At 35.9% G+C, this 22349-nt stretch overlaps 1 protein-coding gene across 3 annotated transcripts in view; it reads left to right on the top strand.

The window, feature by feature from the left end:
• NELL2 (neural EGFL like 2) overlaps window positions 1-22349 on the top strand; it is a 448103-nt gene that overhangs the window by 236936 nt on the left and 188818 nt on the right. For all 3 annotated transcript variants that reach the window (XM_037847584.1, XM_037847583.1, XM_037847586.1), the window contains exon 14: window positions 18430-18555. In XM_037847584.1, the coding sequence (XP_037703512.1) occupies window positions 18430-18555 (126 nt within the window). The remainder of the gene's footprint in view (window positions 1-18429; window positions 18556-22349) is intronic.

The following is a 22349-nucleotide window of genomic DNA, read 5'->3' on the forward strand; positions in this document are numbered from 1 at the left end:
AAGGCACAATACAAGAGGTGAAAAATGCAATGGAGACATGCAACGGCAGGTCTCAAGAGGCAGAAGAAAACACTCAGGAACTGGAGAACAAGAAACCTGAAATCCTACACACAAAAGAACAGATAGGGAAAAGAATGGAAAAATATGACCAACATTTCAGGGAATGAATGACAACATGAAGTGCATGAATATATATGTCATGGGTGTCCCAGAATGAGAAGAGAAGGGAAAAGGGGCAGAAGCAATAATAGAGGAAATAATCAATGAAAATTTCCCATCTCTTATGAAAGACATAAAATTACAGATCCAAGAAGCGCAGCATACCTCAAACGGAATAGATCTGAATAGACCTATGCCAAGACACTTAATAATCAGATTATCAAACATAAAAGACAAAGAGAGAATCCTGAAAGCAGTAAGAGAAAAGCAATCCCTCACATACAAAGGAAGCTTGATAAGACTAAGTGCAGATTTCTCAGCAGAAACCATGGCGGTAAGAAGGCAGTGATGTGATATATTTAAGACACTGAAAGAGAAAAACTGCCAACCAAGAATCCTATATCTGGCATAACTGTCCTTCAAATATGAGGGAGAGTTTAAAATATTCTCTGACAGACAGACAATGACAGAGTTTGTGAACAAGATATCTGCTATACAGGAAATACTGAAGGGAGCACTACAGACAGAAAGGAAAAGACAGGAGTGAGAGGCTTGGAACCCAATTTTGGGTGATGGTAACACAACAGTGTTAATACACTGAGCAAAGATGACTGAGTGTGGTTGAAAGAGGAAGGTTAGGAGCAGGTGGGACACCAGAAGGAAAGAGGAAAGATGAAGACTGGGACTGTATAACTCAGTGAGACCTAGAGTGCTCAACAATTGTGATAAAATATACAAATATGTTTTTACATGAGGGAGAACAAATGAATGTCAACTTTGCAAGGTGTTGAAAATGGGGTGGTATTGGGGAAAAAACACGATCAATGCAAAATAGAAACTATAGTCAACAGAAACATGGTATTATGCTTCCTTTAATGTAACAAAGGCAATATACCAAAGCTAAATGCCTGTAAGAGGGAGGCATAAGGGAGGGGTATGGGACTCTTGACATTGCTGATGTAGTCTGACCCTTTTATTGTACTTTAGTTTAGTTCTTTACTTTTGTTGCTTTTTTAGCTTCATTTTTCCTTTCTTTTTGTTTTGTCTCTACCTTCTTTGACTCTTCCTCCTTCTTTGTGGAAGAAATGGAGATGTCCTTTATAGATAGTGGTGATGGTGGTAAATGCATCAATTGTTTACTTAGGATGGAATGTATGGTGGATGAACAAAACCATCTTAAATAAAATGGGTTGATGAAGAAACCTTGAGGGTACCATATTGAGTGACATACGCCAGATACATAAGGACAAATATTGTATGGTTTCACTGATATAAACTAATTATAATACATAAACTCATAGACATAAGTTATCAGGAGTAGTTGCTTATTATGAGCAGAATGTTTAACTAGGTTGAACTTAAATGTTTGGAAATGGACAGAGGTGACAGTAGCATGTTACTGTGAGAATAACTAACAGTGCTGAATGGTGTGTGAATGTGGTGGAAAGGAGAAGCTTAGAGCCATGTATGTCACCAGAAGGAAAGTTGGAGGTTAAAATACGGGAATGCATAGAACAGTGAATCTTGTGGTAGACAATGTCCATGATTAACTGTACAAATATCAGAAATCTCTTTCATGAACTAGAACAAATGTATGACAGTATAACTAGAAGTTAATAATAGAGGGATATATAGGAAAAAAATAGCTATCACAAACTATGGACTACAGTTAGTAATGTTTTAACATTCTTTCATCAACAGTAACAAATGTACTATACCAATACTATGAGTCAATAATGGAGGGGGGTTGGTTCGGGGTAAGGGAGGATTTGAGTTTTCTTTTTTGTCTTTATTTCTTTTCTGGAGTAATGAAAATGTTCTAAATATTGAAAAAAAATTACTTGTGGTGATGGATGCACAGCTGTATGATGATACCATGGGCAACTGATTGTGCACTTCGGATCTTTGGATGATTGTATGGTATGTGAACAATCTGAACAAAATTAAAAAAAAAAAAGAGAAACTCTGTCTCCTCCCACCTTATTTCTGTCTTTTTAATGCTATCCTTAGACTAATGAGGCCTCTTCTCTCTCCTTTCTTGGTCTTCTGCATTTCATGGGAATCTAGCCCATGTACAAGGCAATGCAAGCGTAATTCTTAATGAAAGTAAGTAATTGCTATATTCTTTCTTTCTGCTACAGGTTGTCAATAGGACTAATACTAAAAAACACACCAGCTACTAATAACCATATGGTTCTTTGGAGGTGTCTAAATCCCTTCATACATACATCATCTTGTTTCATCCAGCTGTCTTAAGATGCAGTCCTTATTTTAATCTCCTGTTCTATAAGTTGAAAAACTGAAGAGCTTGGGTATCAAATGACTTGCCCAAATTCACATACCCAAATAGCAACAGCAAATCCGTATGGTCCGAATCCAAACTCTGGTGTGTTTTTTTTTGCCACTTTGAATTTGCTTGTTAGATACCTAATTTAATTCTTATTTTTATGTGCAACAGTGACATATAGATTTTTCTTTACAAATACTTATTTTTTTAGCAGCTAGGTTTTAAAAATAGAATGTTTCTATAAAGAAAGCAAATCTGTAGTACATCCAGAAAGCAGCTATTTGGCATTACAGAAATTATATAATGAGTTGGGTCCATGTAAATAACCCAAACAAGAAGACAATGGGAAAACAACTCTTTCTTTCTCTATCTATATCTTTTTGTTTTTCTTTCTTCCCTCCTCCCTTCCTCCTTCCCCTTCCCTTCTTTTATCCTTCCCCTCTTTTCCTTCTCCCTCTCTTCCTGTCTTCCTCCCTCCCTTCCCCCCCCACCCTCACTCTCTTGTCACAGCTGTTACTGTCTCACACTAATTCACTCAGTGATGAATTCCTGACCTAGCCAGTATCTGCCTATTATTAAATATGTAATAGAGTGGTAGTCTAAGATTTTTCATTTAAGAGTAAGAAGAGCGAAAGCCTCACAGAGTTGCTCTAAGAGATTTAAAGGGAAATAACATGGAACAAGCTCTATTCTCTGATTGCAAACCCAGCACACAAGTTCCCACTGAACCTAATGGGAGATCTGCTAACTGAGGAGGGATAAATAAGTACAGGACCAAGCCCTGTGGGATTAATTAGGGACTTCTAGTAGACTGTAGCTTTCCAAACTATGGTTAGTGATATATTCTCTGTGGTGTACTGTGGTAGAGTTTCTTAAATAAAAATCTCCGAGGTTGCAAAATTTAGAAAAAGAAGAATAAAAGCATTTTATTAATGTTGAAAAAAAATGAATTGGCCTTTTAATGACATCTTCTTCCATCTAACCAAATGAAAATTGGCCACATAAAACAGCCTTTAGTATTAATATGATATATGGCAGCACATATATATCATTAAGGGACATAGATTTTACATTTTTACAGTGCTGAGCAAAATGGACTTTTTCACAACAGAATCATTCCTTCTCCAATTGAGAAGTTTGATGCAGAACTTTTTAAAATCCCTTCCAAAGTGACACAGCCAAGTTTGAACTTGCATTAGCAATTCTTCAGGACTCATTCATCATTTACTCTGTATTAGATAACTTCAGGTTTCTTTGAAGCAAAAGCAATTTCCATTCATTTGTAAATTGAACACCATTAAGATATTCAAATCAGAGGAAAAGAGCATTTTTTTTTCAAGCTATGGTCTCCTCTGCTATGAAGTAGAGGACTTCTAAATTTTAAAATCAAATCTAATAAAGATGAAGCTTCTCTGAATTTCTTCTTGGACATGGTTTCCCATGCAAAGGAAGTTGAAGAAGCAATCAGTGTTGCCCATTTATTATCCTTTTGAAACATCACACTATCGTTGTGTGACTTTACATGACTGGCTGATTTTTTCCCCTTAAGACCTCTCTTCTCTAGAAAATATTCATATTAAGTCTATTGCGCAAAATTGCTTTGGATGCTATATAGAGAAGAAACGATGAATTCAGTCGTCATTTAGTAATACATCTATGTGTTAGATAGGGTAAAGAACACTTCCTTCTCATGAGGTAAATCTTCAGGCTCTTCTTGGGATTTTGATTTATGATTGGCTTCTAGCATCAGACTTCACAGAGAATCTTTGTTTAGCATTCATTCATTCATTGACAATATTTGTTGACCTTGTATTGTGTGCCAGGCATATAGTAGGTACTGGTCAAATAGCTGTGAATGAAACCTCAGCCCCTGCTCTCGTGGAACTTTCTAGTGAAGGCAACATTTAAAGTCTATGCCCATTTTCCTGATGCAGGTGGAAATAAGAATTGTGATTGATGGCTTTGTGCTTTATTAAAATAAGTAGTCTTATTTTAATATTCTTTTGGCAGTTGTTTTCTAAGACCTGAGTATTCAACATGTGGTCCATGGACCATCGCCTGGGAGCTTGTTAGTAATGCAGCATCTCGGACTTAACCTCAGACCTACTGAATCAGAATCTGTACATTAACAAGATCTCCAGGTGATTCCTAAGCATATGAAGATTTGAAGAGCACTGGTTTAAGGGATAGAGTTTACTAATTTATCATTGTAATAATTTGGCAACTATCCAGCACTTTTCAGCCATATACTTAACTGGAGAGGAATTTTAGTGTTCATATTCTCAGTTTTATTTTAAACAATATACAGTTGGCTCCTTCAATGTTGTTTCTCAAGAGTGTGATTCAAGCTGCATTAAAATCACTTGAGGGACTGACATTTTAGACCAGAAAATTCTTTGTTATGGGGGTGCTATCCTGTACATTGTAGGATATTTAGCAACATCCCTTACCTCTGTTCACTAGATGCCAGTAGTACCTGCCCTTTGGGGAGGTGATTTTAACACCATATGGTGGAAGAGACATAATCTGATGATAGGGAAGGGGCATAAATGGTTATGTTTATGACATTCATAGGCTATTCTAGGGCCTGGGGATCAAAGAACAAAATAGATTTAGGGAAAAGAATATTTTCTCCAGTGTTGAGTATCTCTGAACACATGTTGAAGACTAAAGATGTTGTGTGGTGTCTCAAAAGTTTTGTAGCTTTGGGAATGGGGCTTTTCTCAAAAGGAGAAAGGTAGGGGCACAAGAGTATGTACAAGATTTGACAGAGGCTCAGAAGATATGGAAAATGCCCAGGGGATTCCTACGGCAAGGGAGGTGGGGGTCAGTGCTAATACATATGTGTTGTCTTATTCCTGAATCCCTGAACCCCTGGATACCCTCAGAAACAATTGGGAAGATGTGGAAGGGAGCCCTGAGACCCTTTGGCAGCCAGGGAAATTTGTATCCATAGCCTTTAACATCATTGCATTTCTGGTATGATTCTGAGTTTTGTTTGGCCCACTGATTTGACCAGCTCTCTTGCCTTTGCATTTCTTTGGAGTCTGATAGAAACATTTGCTACCTGCCAATGTTAAAGAAGTATTATAATTGTTACCCTTGTATCAATAATGAAGAGTAAATCAGAATAAATAGCTATTTTATACACATTCTGTGTGGATAAAGAGTCATTCTGCTACCTGGACCAGCTCTTTGCAGATTTATATGTGCAGTCATCTGTAATTTTATTTTAAAAAGATATATCGGAAGAAAATTTGGGATTTAATAGGCAAAATGAATAGTATGCTTGTATAGATCAAATAAAAATCTTTCCATTTTTGACAAATGGTGAGAGCTCCATTGTTATGGAAAGAACATTGCACAACAAGATTTGGATTTAATTCTTACCTTCAATATTTACTAGCTATGGGAACTTGTGCAAGTCACTTAACATCTCTGAGCCTCAGTTTCTTCACCTATTAAACAGGGAAAATTTGTCTCAGGAGGTTGTAGGGAGAGTGGAGTTTAAATAAGATTAAGTATATGAAAATGGCTAGCAGAAAAATAACTCATTGATAAATGTTTGTTGATAACATTGTGTTTTTTTCACTTATATTTATTACTGCCAGTGTGTCAGTCAATTCATGCACCATGAATTTACTCTTCAAACCAAAGTATTATGCCATTGGTTTATTGAAAACATGGGGCAACAATGCTTTTGAAGTATTGTGTTATATTTGAAGTCAATTATAATAAGGTCTTTAGCTACTTCAGGAGTTAAGTAACCATGGATTATTTCCAGAACCAGACAATCTTATGCCAAATTCCTTCCTGGTCTGAATAATAGTCTGTCAAGTTCTTGGATGTAGAGTATGAATAATTCTTCCTCATTTTACAAATTTCATGACAACACTTTAAATGTAGCCATAGGGATTCATGTTATTTTTCTGGAAATTAATAGCAGGGTAAAGTACTTGATAATTACATATGCAGGTAGTTGTTTGTTAATATTAAGGGGAAATGTCTGCTTAGAATTAAGTGATTCATTTTAAACAAATCAGCTGCAGGTGTCTTATGTGAAGCAGCAGTTCATTATCATATTTTCATTAGAAAAATGCAGATTTTTGAAAAAAAAATAAACCACCTCCCTGGAAACAAATCCACTTGAAGTAACATGTGAGGCATCATAGGATTAGCAATTTTTTAGAATTTAATTAATGGAAATAGTCTTTTGGCAACTCCATTAAGTTCTAGGTCAAGTATACTTAGAGATTAAATTCTAAATACCAGCTTTATTTTTCCTTCCAAGCAATCCAAGTCACATGTTCTAGTTTTATTTATTAAAAGTGTGGAAGTCAACTAACAAATGCTTGCTTGGAATGAAACAGAGCTATTAGCTTTCCTTTTACATTCTCTTGCTCTCCTTGTCTATTCCTCAAGCTTTCAAAAAGAAGAACCAAGTCCAATATAAAATAAGATTTTCATGTGCATCAAAGACATCTGAATTAAGGCTTGGAGAAAGGAGAGGAGAGCTGGAGCATGGTTAATGGCAGGGAATCAACATAGCTAGAAATATGTAAGGATCGTGTTATAAAATAAATCTACCTCTGATTCAATGGTTCTGGGATCGTATTTGGGGACCCATTGTGAAAATATGTGATGCTGTGAAAAGAAAAAAACGGAATGACATTGTCAAAGCAACAGGCATTGGAGTAAATGTTGGTTTCGTTATGTTAAACATATTTTGTCTTGAAGGAAGCTAGAATCTAGGAGTAAGATTTGAGGAGACAACAATAACCATGGATTGTGGAGCGCACATAGGCACAAGTTAAAGTATGTGGCAGAAAGGGGTAGAGATTTGAGTTATGTAAAGGGCTGGGTTAGTTTGGGCAAATGACTATTCCAGAGTGTGCCAGTGTGAATGTATTATGCCCCCCAAAATGTCATTATCTTTGATGCAGTCTTGTGTGGGCAGGAAAGTATTGGTGTTGATTGGGTTGGAGACTTTTGATAGGATGTTTCCATGGAGATGTGATCACTCAACTGTGGGTGAGATCTTTCATTGGATAATTTCCATGGAGGTATGAGCCTTGTTTAGTTTACTGGAACAGTATATAAGCTCAGACAGAAGGAGCTCATGGAGAGCTGGAGCTGAGACAGACATTTTGAAGACAGCCATTGGAAGCTGATGCAGACATTCTGGAGAACGCCATTTTGAAATGCAACCTGGGAGCAAGCAGATGCCAACCACGTGCTAACAGAGGTTTTCCAGATGCCAATGGCCTTTTTCCAGTGAAGGTACCCTTTATTAATGGACACTTTATGGCCTTAAGACTGTAACTGTGTAACCAAATAACCCCCTTTTTATAAAAGCCAATCTATTTCTGGTGTTTTGCATTTCGGCAGCATTAGCAAACCAGAACACAGAGCAAGAAGTTCTTATGTATTTTGATGCAAGTAACAGGAAATTTGTGGGACCCTTAACAATTATGAAGCATTGATGAAGAAGCAAGAATATTATATTTCTAAGTTGCGTCTCTTATTCATTGGTATGATATAAAAATAGATCTCTGGCCTTTTAATAATATATAAGATTTTCATTTTTACTTTAAATTCAAAAGCAACTTTTTTTCATTTAAGTTTTTCTCCAAGTAATTTTTCTTTAATGTGAAGAATGTGCTCTCAAATAGATTTTTTAAAATTGTTCATACCGTTAAATAAGAATGTGATGGCGAAGCAATGGTATTGAAATTGTAGAATATACATGTTTGTTTATACTCAGTGGTTATGAGGTAATATTTCCTAATCAATATTCAACATTAAGATTGTCAAAATTGGCAATGAAATTTATTCAGTGTTTTATATAGAATAAAAGTAATTAGGAATAAGCAACTGAGAATTGGAGTGGCTCCATATCTTTCATGAAAACACTAATGTAACATTTAGATTAATCTCATAACTCTAAATGGGCAGTCATTTGGCTATTGTCATGACTTCAACCCTTGTATTCTGGCATATATATAAAGCTTTTGATATATATTTATTATATGTATGTTATATATATTTTTATATTATGTATTATATATGAAATAAATTAGATTATAATATTTAAAAATAATAATCTGTCTCGTTGAAAAGAATGCTATTCAGCTGATGAATTTTCAAATCCAACATGACAAGGCAATCATTCAAATGAGCCTATCTGTTCCTTAATCACGAACAATTCAGATTCAAACAAAAGAGCTACTAACTAGCCATGAATAAGCACAGACAAAATGTACAGAAGTAGAGACAGATGGAATCCCCATGGCCAAAGAGGTTAGGAAAAACACTGGGTGAAATGGGACTTCATCTGGGGCTTGAAGTGTGAATCAAATTAAAATTAGCATAGAAGAGGGAGCAAAGGCAGAGCACAAGACATATTTTGGAGTTTTCTTGCACCAGAAGGCTTATGAACAGGAATGTTAGATTAAACTGCAAAAATAGGGGCCAGAATGGAGAGGAACAGTGGGTAATGTGGGAGATTCTCCTCTGAATTTGACAGCCTCTAATTTGCAGTAGACATTTGGGAAACTTCTCAACTTTACAAAGGTCCCTTAGCTGTGAAAATGTGGAACTATCTGTTTTCATAATGTTTTCATAATGCATATGAAAATGTACTCTAAAAAACAAACTGTTATAAAATTTAGATGGTATATCTGCACAACTGTACATTCATGGTTACCAACCTGGCTGACCCTGTACTCAGCTTGGTAATTTGACTGTGCACCTACCTTAGTTTCCTCTGATCTCCTACAATGGCTGTTGCAAACCTTCTCCATTGCCTGCAAACCTTTGACTCTACCCATTTTCTTATTCTCAGGAAATAACTTCTTTACCAACAAAACTTCAGTGGATTACCGCTGATCATAAGATAACATCAAACTATTTCACATGTTTGCAAGACCTCTATATAAAATCGCCCCTGCTTACTTCATTAGCTACATTGAACCTTTCGCTTTTCTTCAAATATTCCAGGTTCTCTTACCTCCCAGCATTTGCATATAGTTCTTTTGTTTGTAGTGCTCTCTCCTTTCCCATCTCACTTTGCTTACTCTACTTCTTTTATTCCATGCTTAGATGTCACATCCTCCTGGAAGCCTTACCTTGCCTGCAGGACTAGGTTGGGATTGATGGTACTGTCCTTATCAAACTCTCATTACATTTTTTTTTTTTTAATTCAGTTTTATTGAAATATATTCACAAACCATACAGTCATCCATGGTATACAATCAACTGTTCACAGTATGATCATATAGTTATGCGTTCATCACCACAATCTATTTCTGAACATTTTCCTTACATCAGAAAGAATCAGAATAAGAATAAAAAATAAAAGTGAAAAGAGAATACCCAAACCATCCCCCCATCCCACCCTATTTGTCATTTAGTTTTTACTCCCATTTTTCTACTGATTTTTTTTCAATTTTTTAACTTTGTTTATCAAAAAATTAAAAACAAACAGGCAAACAACAACCAAAAAAACCCCACAACATTTCAAACAAAGCAATGGATTAAGGAAAACAAATAACCTAAATAACTACATTGCTTCCAACATGTTCCTACCATACCCCAAGAAAATTAACAACCCCTAAGAAAACAAAGGAATAAGAGAAAAAAAAACCTAAAATAACTCTATTGCTTCCATCATGATCTTACTATATCCAAGAAAGTTTACAAACCATAATCATTCCTGAGCATTCCCATAACATTGAGATTACCCTCCATAGTTTATCTGTTCTTATTAGATTATCATTCCCCCTCCACTAATTGGTATCTCTAGGTCCCCTACATTCTACAGTATAAAACATTGTACATTTTTCACAGAATTCACATTAGTGGTAACATACAATATGTCTCTTTTTGTGCCTGGCTTATTTTGCTCAGCATTATGTCTTTTTTTTTTTTTTTTTTAATCTTCATTTTATTGAGATATATTCATATACCACGCAGTCATACAAAACAAATCGTACTTTCGATTGTTCACAGTACCATTACATAGTTGTACATTCATCACCCAAATCAATCCCTGACACCTTCATTATTATTTGTCTCTCTTTTCTCTCTTCAGAGAAAAAGATGGATGTCATAGTAGGAATTCATTAATATTAGTTACATAGTAGGAATTCAATAAATATTAGGAACATGGATGAACTATTCATGCCTATGTTGCTTTCCTTTAATATTCCAAATTCTGTCGTATTTGCCTATAGAAATTATTTTATGACTCACTCTCAACCCTGTTTTAAATTTTCCTGCTGCATATCTTCCATATTCTTTTTTAATTCAGGAGTCCCAGAGGTAAAAATACTGTATTCTATTAAGAGAAGGAAGAAAACCTATATAACTCCAGACCTTTCACTCTTCTTGAAGAATGTACAGTACAATTTAAAATAAATAAATTTTAAAAGATGAATGAAGAAAATGTATGAACATTATTTTGAGATGTGTTTGTAAACACACTCATTACTGTCACTGATTTTAAAAAATATGGTTATTAGCAATTCCTTTAAATGTTAGCCTATTTGTAAATGACATTTTAATTTATTCTTTACTGATCTTTCACTGAACATCCTACTTATTCTTGCAAATTTTTACTTTAAAAACTTTTATCTTCTCAAATGTTACTTTCAAATCTTTCCAGATTATATTTCTCAGAACTTAGCCTTTTTCCTGGTTTGTGAACTAAGCTGTTGATCTCTTTACTGACTTGTCCTAGCCAGTTTTTCACAGCTGATAGGCCAAGGCTTAGCAATAGCCATACTGATTTGTATTATTTTTCAAAATGTGGAGTCCTTACAGTTGAGCTGCATGCCGCCGAGTTTTATTGGCTAACCAAGAAGTCATTCATGTTCATTAATATGCTAACATAATTCTTTTACTTGGTAAAATTGGGATAAATGCTGTGGCCTTAGAAATATACTATACTTTTATTCTTTAAATAAGCATCAGTGACATGTAGTGTGTTCAAGTGAGGGCATTTTGGTCCTGTGGCAGAAACACATAGGAGAAGGGGCACAGGTCTGAGTGCTCACTGCCTCTGAGGATAGTCCAGAGGCAAGCCATAGGCCAAAAGGAATATTGATTTGGGAACTGGGGTCTGGAAACATTGTTCTGGTTATGACTGCCACTGATTAACTGTGTAAGCTTGTGCTAGAGGGATCTTCCAAAAACACAGATCTGATTAAATTAATCCCCTCATTTAAACCTTTTCCATTTCACACAGGATGAAGTCCAAATTTTTTAAGGAGGCTCACGAAGTCTTCATGATCTGATTCATGCTACCTCTTTAATTGTCTCTGGCTTCTCTGTGCCTCCCATTTCTTCAATTTTAAATGGATGGGGTTGGTTTAGATAATTTCTGAAATACCTTTCAGATCTAAAAATCTATGTTTCTGAGTAATTACAGTGTCAGTCTCAGCTTTCAAAAAGGATAAAAGGGAATTTATAAATTTATAAAGTCCTGCTTCTGAAATTATCTTGCCCTGGGGCAAGATAAGTTGTTCATGTAGAAGAAACACAGTTTACTTCTGCTTTTTAAGTTTAAGAGACGAAGACTGTGTTTCCTACAAAATCTTGGAGAGTCAGATTTTCCATTGCATCCATGTGTATCGTGTTATCTTTTATAGAACTGTAAAGTTTGAGGGCTGGTAGTGACTTAAAAAACCTACAATGTTTGTTTTTACAGATGGTGAAATTAAGGTACAGCTTTTAAATGCTATCAGATTTGTAGCAGATCCAGGACTAGAATGCAGGCTTCTTTATTCCCATCCCAGTGTTCCTCCACTCTACTGTTTCACCACAATGGCTTATGTTCACTGTTCATACAAAAAGCCCATGTCTAAGTAAAGGCCTAGGAAGTGCACTGGGAAGACAATGGGTTCATTCTGCCAAGCTGAGATCCAGGTCAGACCAGTGTGAATGAATGATAGAACTCATTCATTCATTTCACAGATATTTAGTGAGGGCCAGCCATTGTTTTGGACAAGGTCCTGAATCTTATATTCTGAATAGAAATATACAACAGATATATTAACAAACAATTTAGTTGGATACTTTCAGATAGTGGTAAGTAATATGGAGAAACTAAGAAAGGTGATGGGATGCAAAGTTACTGGGGCTAAAGAGGTTACTTTAGATTTAGTAACCATCTAAAACTGAAACCTTCATTAATTCATTAATTCATTAATTCATTAATTCTTCTCCCCTCAATTGCATCTTTCTTACGACTCCTCAATTGCACCATCTTAACAACTTTGGGATTTGTTTTTCTATGCTGCCTTCCCATCCCTTCCTTCCAAATGCTTTCATGTCTTCATATTACAACAAAGAAGATGCCTTCATCTTATCTGTTGGACATTTAAGTGCATTCACATAGTGTGCTATCCCATAGCTATATTGGCATTTTTTTCCTGCACAAACTCCAATTAAATGGAGTATTCATCGTTCCTCAACAATTCCTGTATTCCTACTGTGGTGTCTACCCTAAGTTTGAATCTCTACAGTATTCTGCTTATCTTTAAACACCTCTATTTAACAGGAAGCTCCCTTCTAACTTTGTGCAGGTCCTTTACTTAAAGGCTATCTTCTCTTCAAAATCCACCTCAAGCTCTGCCATACCATAAAATTTTCTCTTGTTGTCTTCGCACTTAGTGGTCAAACCTCCTCTGAACACCTGTCCTTGAAGTGTTGTTTTATGGTACTTAGCATATACTACCTCATATTTTTTTTTCATATAAGTGTGTCCTGGCTTTTTAGATTCATTACCAGCTCCTCAAGTTGGGGAGAGGGCAGAGTTATAAAATCATTTTTATCACCAGAACCTAGAACAGAAATTACCAAATGGGCTTTGCATTAATAGGTGCTCAGAACAAATAAGCATTGTAAAAAAAAAAAGTCATTCCCTAGTCAATGCACACTGTATATGTTTTTATGATATATATCACTTCATAACTATCATTTATGTGTCATTTTCTTTAGCTCTAGTTTGTCTTTGTTGGCAAATGCAGTACTTGGAATATAATGCATGCCCATTGTATACTTGTTGAATAAATGAATGAAGATTTTAAAAAAAGACTAGATATTTCAGAGCTCATAATTTGCTAAAGTACTTGGTGAGTTCTAAGGAGGGAAGAAGGGAGAAATGATACTTATATGATAGTCTCAGAACTTATTTGACCATGTAGTATTCTCTTTCCAAGGAACTATGAACGTTTCTTAATGATATTGCTCTCTAAAATGCAGCTTGTGAAATGCTGGCTTAAAACAGAGAAGGTGTCTAATTGGATGATGTTGATGATGATGATGACGACGATATTTCTATTTCCTGAATTGTAAGCCCTTTTAGGTTAGGATCTATGCTTTAACTCTCTTTGTAATAAATTTTTGAAGGGATATTAAAGGCCACATGGTTCAATGGTGCACCTTTTGCTTGAATCTCTACAACAGTCCCAGCTCATGTTTGAGTATTTCCATTTGGCAGGAAGCTATGTTCTGCGGCAGCTCTTTCCAACTTTTTGCAGTTCTTTCTGTTTAATAGTATGCTATATTGATGAAAATTCTGTCCCCCATACTGTCCACCCATGGTTAGAATTCTACTCCTTAGAGCATCAATATCTGACCAAATATCTAGTAGTCTCTTGTACATAGAAGATATTCATAAATGAGTAGAGAATTGAATTGGATTGTGAGAATTTGACTCATTGAGCTTCTGAATTGGGATTTGAAACTAAAATACACTCTGGACTAAATTTGAACATGATTTTCCACCAGATTACTTATTAGTCATGCCATTTTTATGCCTGCGAGTATCTGCTCATGTAAATGGAAATGACATTTCTGTTGCTTTGCAGTTTTAGAACGTAAATGCAGCTCTTTGGGGAGTTCTTCCTCTGCAGATGGGGCATGAGAAATTAGAAAGGACCAGTGGCAATTAGGTATACAGGATTGTGATGTAGTTTTTCATATTTTACTTCTCTTTTCACAACATTGTTCCAAGAAATAGGCCTGCCTCTCTCTGTATATCTTGGTCATGAACCTCCAATAGCTCTATATGATTCAACTTATTCAAATTCTTAAAGGGTTTTCACATTGAATAGACTCTTTGCTTTTACTTTACAACTCTTCATTAAGTTTTCTTTGACATATGATAGCTTAAAAGGGAAATAGCTACAGAAGAAAATTGAGATCAAGGTCCCCCAACTCTCTGGGATATAGACCCCAAAATGAATAACAGGAACTATTCATTTCCTTCTATAAGAAGGCCAAATGACTCCTGCTATACAAATTTTCCCTCTTGATCATTATAAACCAAATTACCCACTCACTTGTGGCTATAAATAGGGCTACATTAACAGAAATACCAGTAATTCCCTGGCTCTGTTACCCACTTCCTCCAATAGGATTTTAGTGCTCTCAAAGTTCCCATCCCTCAGGTATTCTTGAGGGGTATTGGGAGTGTTTCACATGTGCGTATGATTTCAATTTGTCAGGTTTGGATGCTAATCCTGCTGGAAGAGGCTTCCTCTTACAGGTTATCGCTTTGTCTTTGCAAAGTGCTACTGTGCCTGCATGAATCAGTGCTTGCTCCAGCCTGGACTCACTGTCCCAGCTGGCCCAGCACTGAAGCTGGTTTCCTGTCTCAACCAAGAACCATGCTTTCTCAACCAGAACTACTCATTTTGAGGAAATACCACAGTGTACTCAGAATAATTCTTCCCTCTGATGACCAAGGCATTGTCACTGAGTTATGTTCCTTATTCTTGGCTCTTTCATTCCCAGAGGTAAATTCTGTATGCTTTTACATACATGGGCTTCTTGATGGCCTCTTCTGTAGTTCACAAGCTCCTCCTAGGGCTTTTAGTAACTTTCACCTCTTTGCAGCACTGTTTCATAGAGACCGGATTAAAGTCCATTGATGCAACTGAGCACATTAATAACCCCCTGTGATTCCTGTTACGATCTTTTGTTTTTTTCTTCAAATATAAGGGCTTAACAGATACAACACTATACTGAAGTCCAGGAAATGTGGATTCCATTGTGGGCTCATTTCTCACTTTCCATGCAACTTAAATTTCTTTCTGCTTTGAGAAGATATTGTAGATTATTATTATTGTGAATAAAATGCTCTAAACTACAAGAATATAAAGTACTATGAAAGTACATATGGAAAAGATGATGATGATGTAGAGAAAAATCTTTCTTATTCACCTGGAATAATATTTAGAACTTATAAAAACTTTTCAGTGGAAATTTAGATACTGTACTCTATAGGTGGAAGAATTGTGTTTCCTTTCACTTGATTTAAAATCATTGAAATCCTTGACAGTTGTATAGTGATGTCCAGATTTTTAAGCACTTTCTCATTCTAAACTCCTGTGATCCTTAAAAAAAGCCTCATAAGTTAGACCATTTCTCTGGATTCATGGAAAGGAGAAAATAATCTTTTTTTTTTTTTTTTTTAATTAGAGAAGTCAGAGGTTTACATAATCTGCATAAAATACAGGATCCCCAAATAACCACCTTATTATTAGCACCTTGCTTTACTATGATCTTAAGAGTCTAGAAACAAATTAGTTTTCATCATATTCCCCCAGGGTGCTTGCAGTTTGAGTTCTAAACTATAATTGAAACTTTCTTTGCAGACCAGTGTAAGTAGTGTAGCATAATGAGGGGGCTGTTTTACTAGAAGTTAGAAAATCTGTAACCATTCTTAGATGTTCCACAAGCCAGCCTTGAGAGCTTTATTCATTCATTCTGTAGCATTTATTGACCCCATGATTTCCCAGATCTCTTACAAGGTATTGTGGATGTAGAAATGCATTATGTACTCAGTGATTCCAAACCTTGGTTATACATTAGACCACGGTCATCAAAGTCTGGCCCACAGGCCAAATCTGGCTCACCACCCATTTTTGTAAATAAAGTTTTATTGGAATACTGCTAGAATCATTCATTTATGTACTGTTTATGGCTGCTTTTATGCTAAAACAGCAGGATCTAATAGTTGCAACAAAGACCTGAAGACTCAAAACCTAAAATATTTACTGTCTGGCCCTTTTTTGAAAAAGTTTGCTGACCTCTGCTTTACTCACCATGGAGAAGATTAAAATATATATGTATAAATAGATACATATATATCATTGCTTGGGTTCCTCCCCAGACACTTTAATCAGAATTTGGAGTGAGAATTTAGGAGTTGGTCCAAGAACCAGTGTTTTTAAAAAGCAGCCCACATGAACATAATATGCATCCAGAGTTAAGAAACAGTAGTAGATAATCCCTGCCCTTGAGGAGCATGTGACTTACTGGAGAAAAAAAAGCTTAAAAAAATTAATAAAGGTATAATTGATGAAAATATAATGGAAATATTTACTAAGTCCTAAGGGAGCACTGGATAGAGAACATTTAGCATCGTTAGGGGAGTTTTTGCAGGGGAGTGTTATTTAATCAGAATCCTGAAGAATGAATCCTCTGGTGGATGAAAGCCACTGGAAGTAGCGACAGTGGGAAATAGAGTAGCAGTTACAAGTAGTGAGAATAGCATATACAAAGGCATGTAGGTATGAAAGAGCATGGCCCATTCAAGGGAAGACCAGAAGGGTCAATGTAGCCAGAACACTAAGAAGAGAGAAGGGGGTGAGGTCATAGGATATAAAGCTGGAAAAGTAAGGATCAAACTAGGAAGGGCTTTGAATGCTGGGATAAGAAGTTTGGAATTTATTGTGTTGACTATGGGGCTGAATGGAAAGTTGAGTCTCTCTAAGCCTCAGTTTTGCCATCTATAAAATAAGAAGTTACCTTAGATGGTTGCTAAGAGCCCTAAAGCTCTAAAATGTAGTTTCCTGGGATTATGTCAGTTACTTCTTTGGAGACTATCAGGGTTGAGAACATAGTTGGGGTTATATGAATAGCCTGATCCCTGTAGCATGACCCTTGAAGTCAGTGCTACCTTGTGTGTTCCCCCATAGGGATTTGAGAAAGCAAAACTTCTGGAAGGGAAATACCTTGTCTGGTCCAGTATTATGTACTTTTTTTAAAACTTTATTTATCAGAAAATAAAAAGAGTAAAACACACACACACACAAACATTTCAAACAAAAGAAAACAAAGGAATAAGAAAAACAAATATCCTAAAATAGCTATATTGCTTCCAATATGCTTCTACATACAATATTACGTATTGATAATATATTTATAAAATACTTTATGTTCTGCACAGAGGGTTGCAATAAAATGGGGACAGTCTTATTGTCAGTATTCACATTCTTCACAATTAATACTAAGGCCTATTATGGCTTAGCATTTTTAAGTCTTTATCCTCAAAACTTGGTGTGAGAATTACCATGGAAGATATTCAATATGTTATCTTGTTTTGCTGTTTCATAACTTCTCATCTACATCAAGTCTCTACATTGTAATTTCATCTCTGTTGAGACACTTTCTGGGCTAGCTATATCTCTACTTCTATATCTAATAAACTATTTGTTTTTGGCTTCATATCTTTAAGTGAAGTTTTTCAAGGTCTCGTGTATATTGATTGCTTTATTTACTTCATGCAGGGTCTCTCCAAGTGTACAGAATAGCTGGTGAATCAAAAAATAATATATGGTAGGCTCAGTGATTGAAGTGTTCAAGACACTAAGGCAACCCAGTCTGTATTTTCTGATTAATTTTACAAAACACAGGTAGATGAATGCACAGAAAATTTCAAGATATTTGGAATGATGCAAGTTGAAATATAGACAGCCTCTTTGAAACTCTAGCAGGAGTTGGTGGAAAAAAAACTCACATGATTTATGTCATTTAAACATCAGTATTCCTATTAAGGAAGATGTTTTGAATGCTTTAAAAAAAATGCTATCCAATTAGTCACTATTCCTTTCTTCCCACCAAAGATATTTATAAAGAAACTATGGAATATTGGCCACTGTTGACCTCTTGGTTCTCCTTTTTCTTTCCAGACATTGATGAGTGTGCTGAAGGGCGCCATTACTGCCGAGAGAATACAATGTGTGTCAATACCCCGGGTGCTTTCATGTGCATCTGCAAAACCGGATACATCAGAATTGATGATTATTCATGTACAGGTAAATGGTTGGTCTTTATGAAATAAAATCTTTCTATGCCTTGTTTAATTTTAAAAGTTTCTTTCAACTGTAATTCTTTTTTGATTAGTGCCCAAAAGTTCTCCCTTATTACAAAGCAAATTGTAAGCAAAAGCATATCTTCTTGATTTAGTAGATCATTCTAAATCTGTTCTAAGGAAAGGAATGCCTCCTTATTCTGGATGAGTTTTATACTCCCTGCTAGGAAGACAGAGAAAAACTAAAGAACCAAATCAATATTATAACACATTTATACTTAAACAGTATTTATACTCAAAACTTACGGCAAATCTGAGAAACAACCACTAAATGATATGTGCTTTATATTACAGTAGATTTTTGAATGGATGAATAATGACAATAAATGATGTGATAAGGGATATGTTTTTCAGAAATAGATTCTTGAAGTTCTAGGAAATGGGAATATTAAGGAGCCTTGAGCTCATTTATGCCTTTGAGAAATGCAGTTGGGTGACTTATAACAAAGAAGTTACACTTATGTACATGATACACCATTTGGTCTAGTTTTGAATGAAGAGAGTTCCTTCAGAACAGGGTATTTTCAAGATGTTCACTTCTACTCTGAATCCATCTGTTGGATATAAATTCAAGGACTGGCTTAGTTTTCATCCATTATAGAGGATCTTCTGCTTTGGTTTCATATCTCCCAACACATTGTCCTTCCAAATAAAACCCTACAAATTACTACTTAGGGAGAATGTTTTCTTAGGATTCTAAAGTATCTAATAATATAAAGTATCCTTTTGTAGGAATGCCAAGCAAAGCCAAAATCATTTTAAGAAAAGCTGTTCAGACCATGATTTTTGTGCCTAAGGAACCAGAGCCAAGAATTTCAAGACCTGGCAGATGACGGAATGTATTTCCTTAATGAGGAACCAGTGTTTCCAACTAATGCCACTACTTCTATGCTCCCACTTTACAGATAGAGACTTTTTTGCTCTTAAATTTCCCATCTACTAAGACTAGGTCTGCAAATTTAAGAATTTGCATCTGTACACAGAAGTTGGATTTTCTAGGGAATATGAGTGAATTCTGTTTTGTAGTCCAGAGTCAGGCAATCATTGCCAAAGTGTCTCTTCATGTTAGGCCACGTAGGCTCGGCACATATTTGGGGTTTTGTAAAGGACATGAGTGTTTAAATTTCCCACAATTTGATGTTTTCTGTCTAAAAAGGATTGCTTTGTCAGAAGGGTCTAAAAAATGACTCTTTTAATGAGGGTTTGCCTTGTGACTACAGCTATCTAGGCTGTACCTTCTCAAGAGCTCCTACAAGACCAGAGCAGGACTGAATTTCTCTGTATTTTCTATAAATTCTAGTAACAGACACCCACACACTTGCAGTAGAAGGCCTTCCAGAATAAATGTTAGGACACTGCTGCAGAACCATTCCCTGATGTTTGTGGTTGAGCTCTTGGATTTCAGAATTTGTTTTGCTTCTGTATCCCTGCCACTGATCCCTATGAATAGCAACCCTGCCACAGCATAACACACTGACACTCTCAACACTGTACCTAGCAGACGCTCAAGGTTGCTTACTCCAACTGAAATACAATCATAGAAATTCTAATTTAAAGAAGAATCCAATACACATTATTTTATAGTTAAGAACTTTCATCAGTTAAAGCAACCCTTTATAACCCTGTAGCTCTGGCATAGAAATTATGTATGCTACAGAGTAAATACTTTCTCTAGTTGATAGAATTGCATGTTTTTTTTTTCTTTCAGTTTCAGATGATCTGTTATCTTTTCCCCATGATCATACAATTTTGGAAAAACACAAATTCTTAAGATAATCTAGCCCAATTCCTTCACTTTTCACAAGTAAGAAAACAGAGATGAATTGCCATACCCAGGGTCACACCATTAGTGAGAACCTCTTTACTCTTAGTTCTTATGCCGTTCACCATCTGTCTAATTTGCAACCATATCAAAATAATTAAAGGAAATATTCATATTTTATATAGAAATGCATTATTCAATTTATAATGTTCAGTAGTTAAACTGCTTTTCATATAGATTATTTCGGTTCATTAGCTTCAATTCTGTGAGGAATTTTTCCCCTACAGGTCTTTTAATAATAATCTTAAATCAGAAGTTAGTAGAAGAAATGTGAATCACCATTTTCTGGGCCTCTGACTCTATTACACCAATGACTTAGCTGTACCATTTGCACAAATGATGCAGTAGTTTATACTCTTCTAAACTCATTAAAATAATTTTCCTTTGAGTGAGGGTGTTATTTTTTTCCTAATTAAAGCTTCATTATTTCTTTTCCTCCTATTGTTTCCTGTACTCATAGAGGAAAGCCTGGATGTACCTACAAGGAAAGGAAGGAGGGAGGGAGGGAGGGAAGAAGGAAGGAGAAGCAAAGAAGGAAGGAAGGAAGGAAAGGAAGGAAGGAAGGAAGGAGGGAGGGAAAGAAAAGAGTGATGAAGGGAAGCAGAGAGGAAGGGAGGGTGGGAAACAAAAGGGAAAGGATTTTTACATGAGCCGCAATGTTGGAAACCCATTCTTTGGTATCTCTTATTGCAAAAACAACTCAATATTTTTGTATAACAAAATTTCTAGACTATTCATAAGAACTTTCCGGTTCACTCAAATAAGCTTTAATTAAATTGGACAAATCTTCTTGACTTTTGGGCATCTCTTCTTGGAACTGGTCTTATATAGTGGACAAGGTTAAAATAAAAAACAAAACAAAAATAAAACACCCCTATAAACAACGATGGAATCAAGAATACTGGATTTTGGAATTATTAAATGATAAAATTCTTCTGAGTGAAGAGGCACTCATTTCAAAAGGTTGAATGCAAACTGATTGTTACAATAAAAGGGACTTCTGATTCTTCCTCTGTGCTGATGAACTTGTTATCTTCTACTGCTCTGTGGTCCTTTGGAGTGGGGAGGGGAGAATGGGAAGGGTGATTGTCAGAAGGGATGTACAATGGTCTTGCCCAGTTTAGGGAATAAATCTATTTTTTAGACAGTGGTTCTCAAATGGGGACAAAATTGCTCCCTCCCCAGAGGTTATTTGACGATTTCTGGAGACATTTTTGTTTGTGCTAACTGGAAGGATATGCTATTGGCATCTGATTAGTAGAGGCCAGGAATGCTGCTAAACATCCTACAATGTACAGGACAGCCCCTACAACAAAGAATTATATGGCCCAAAATGTCAGTAGTATCAAGGTTGAGAAACCCTGATTTAGAGGCATCCATAAAAAATTGTAATTATACAGTTTCTTTTTAACTTGTCCTGCTCTTCTTCCTTTAGGTCCCTTAAAGTGATGCCTTCTCTCACTTCTTATGGTACCCATTGTCCTTTTATTGTCCTTTGGCCACAGAAGGGACTTCCTTCTCACTAAGACCCTCCCTCCCTCAAGTTCTCCATCCTTTCTTCTAGCAAAATCTCATTTTTAGCTTAACCTAGGTGAATAATTCTCCAAGGTAAAATTTCAGGCCTCAGCAGAGGAGGCAGGTGGAATTTCTTAGGGGCCCTCAAATTACACTTTCCTGACGCCTGCTCAGTATTTCTGCTGATTGTGTCTACTTTTATTATTTGAGAGCCTTCTGAAGCTGGCTTTGATCCATGTCACAAAGCACAGGAGCTTGGTCCACATGTGCCTAAAACACATAGGAACTCTACTGTATTCTTAATTTTTGCTGATGTTCCCCAAGGAGTTTTCACTTCTGAAAGTACTTAGCTTTTTATAGTTATTGTATCCTCCTAGTGCTTACATTTTATGATCTTATTG

Source organism: Choloepus didactylus, chromosome 8 (assembly GCF_015220235.1).
Source record: "Choloepus didactylus isolate mChoDid1 chromosome 8, mChoDid1.pri, whole genome shotgun sequence".
Taxonomy (NCBI): Eukaryota; Metazoa; Chordata; class Mammalia; order Pilosa; family Megalonychidae; genus Choloepus; species Choloepus didactylus.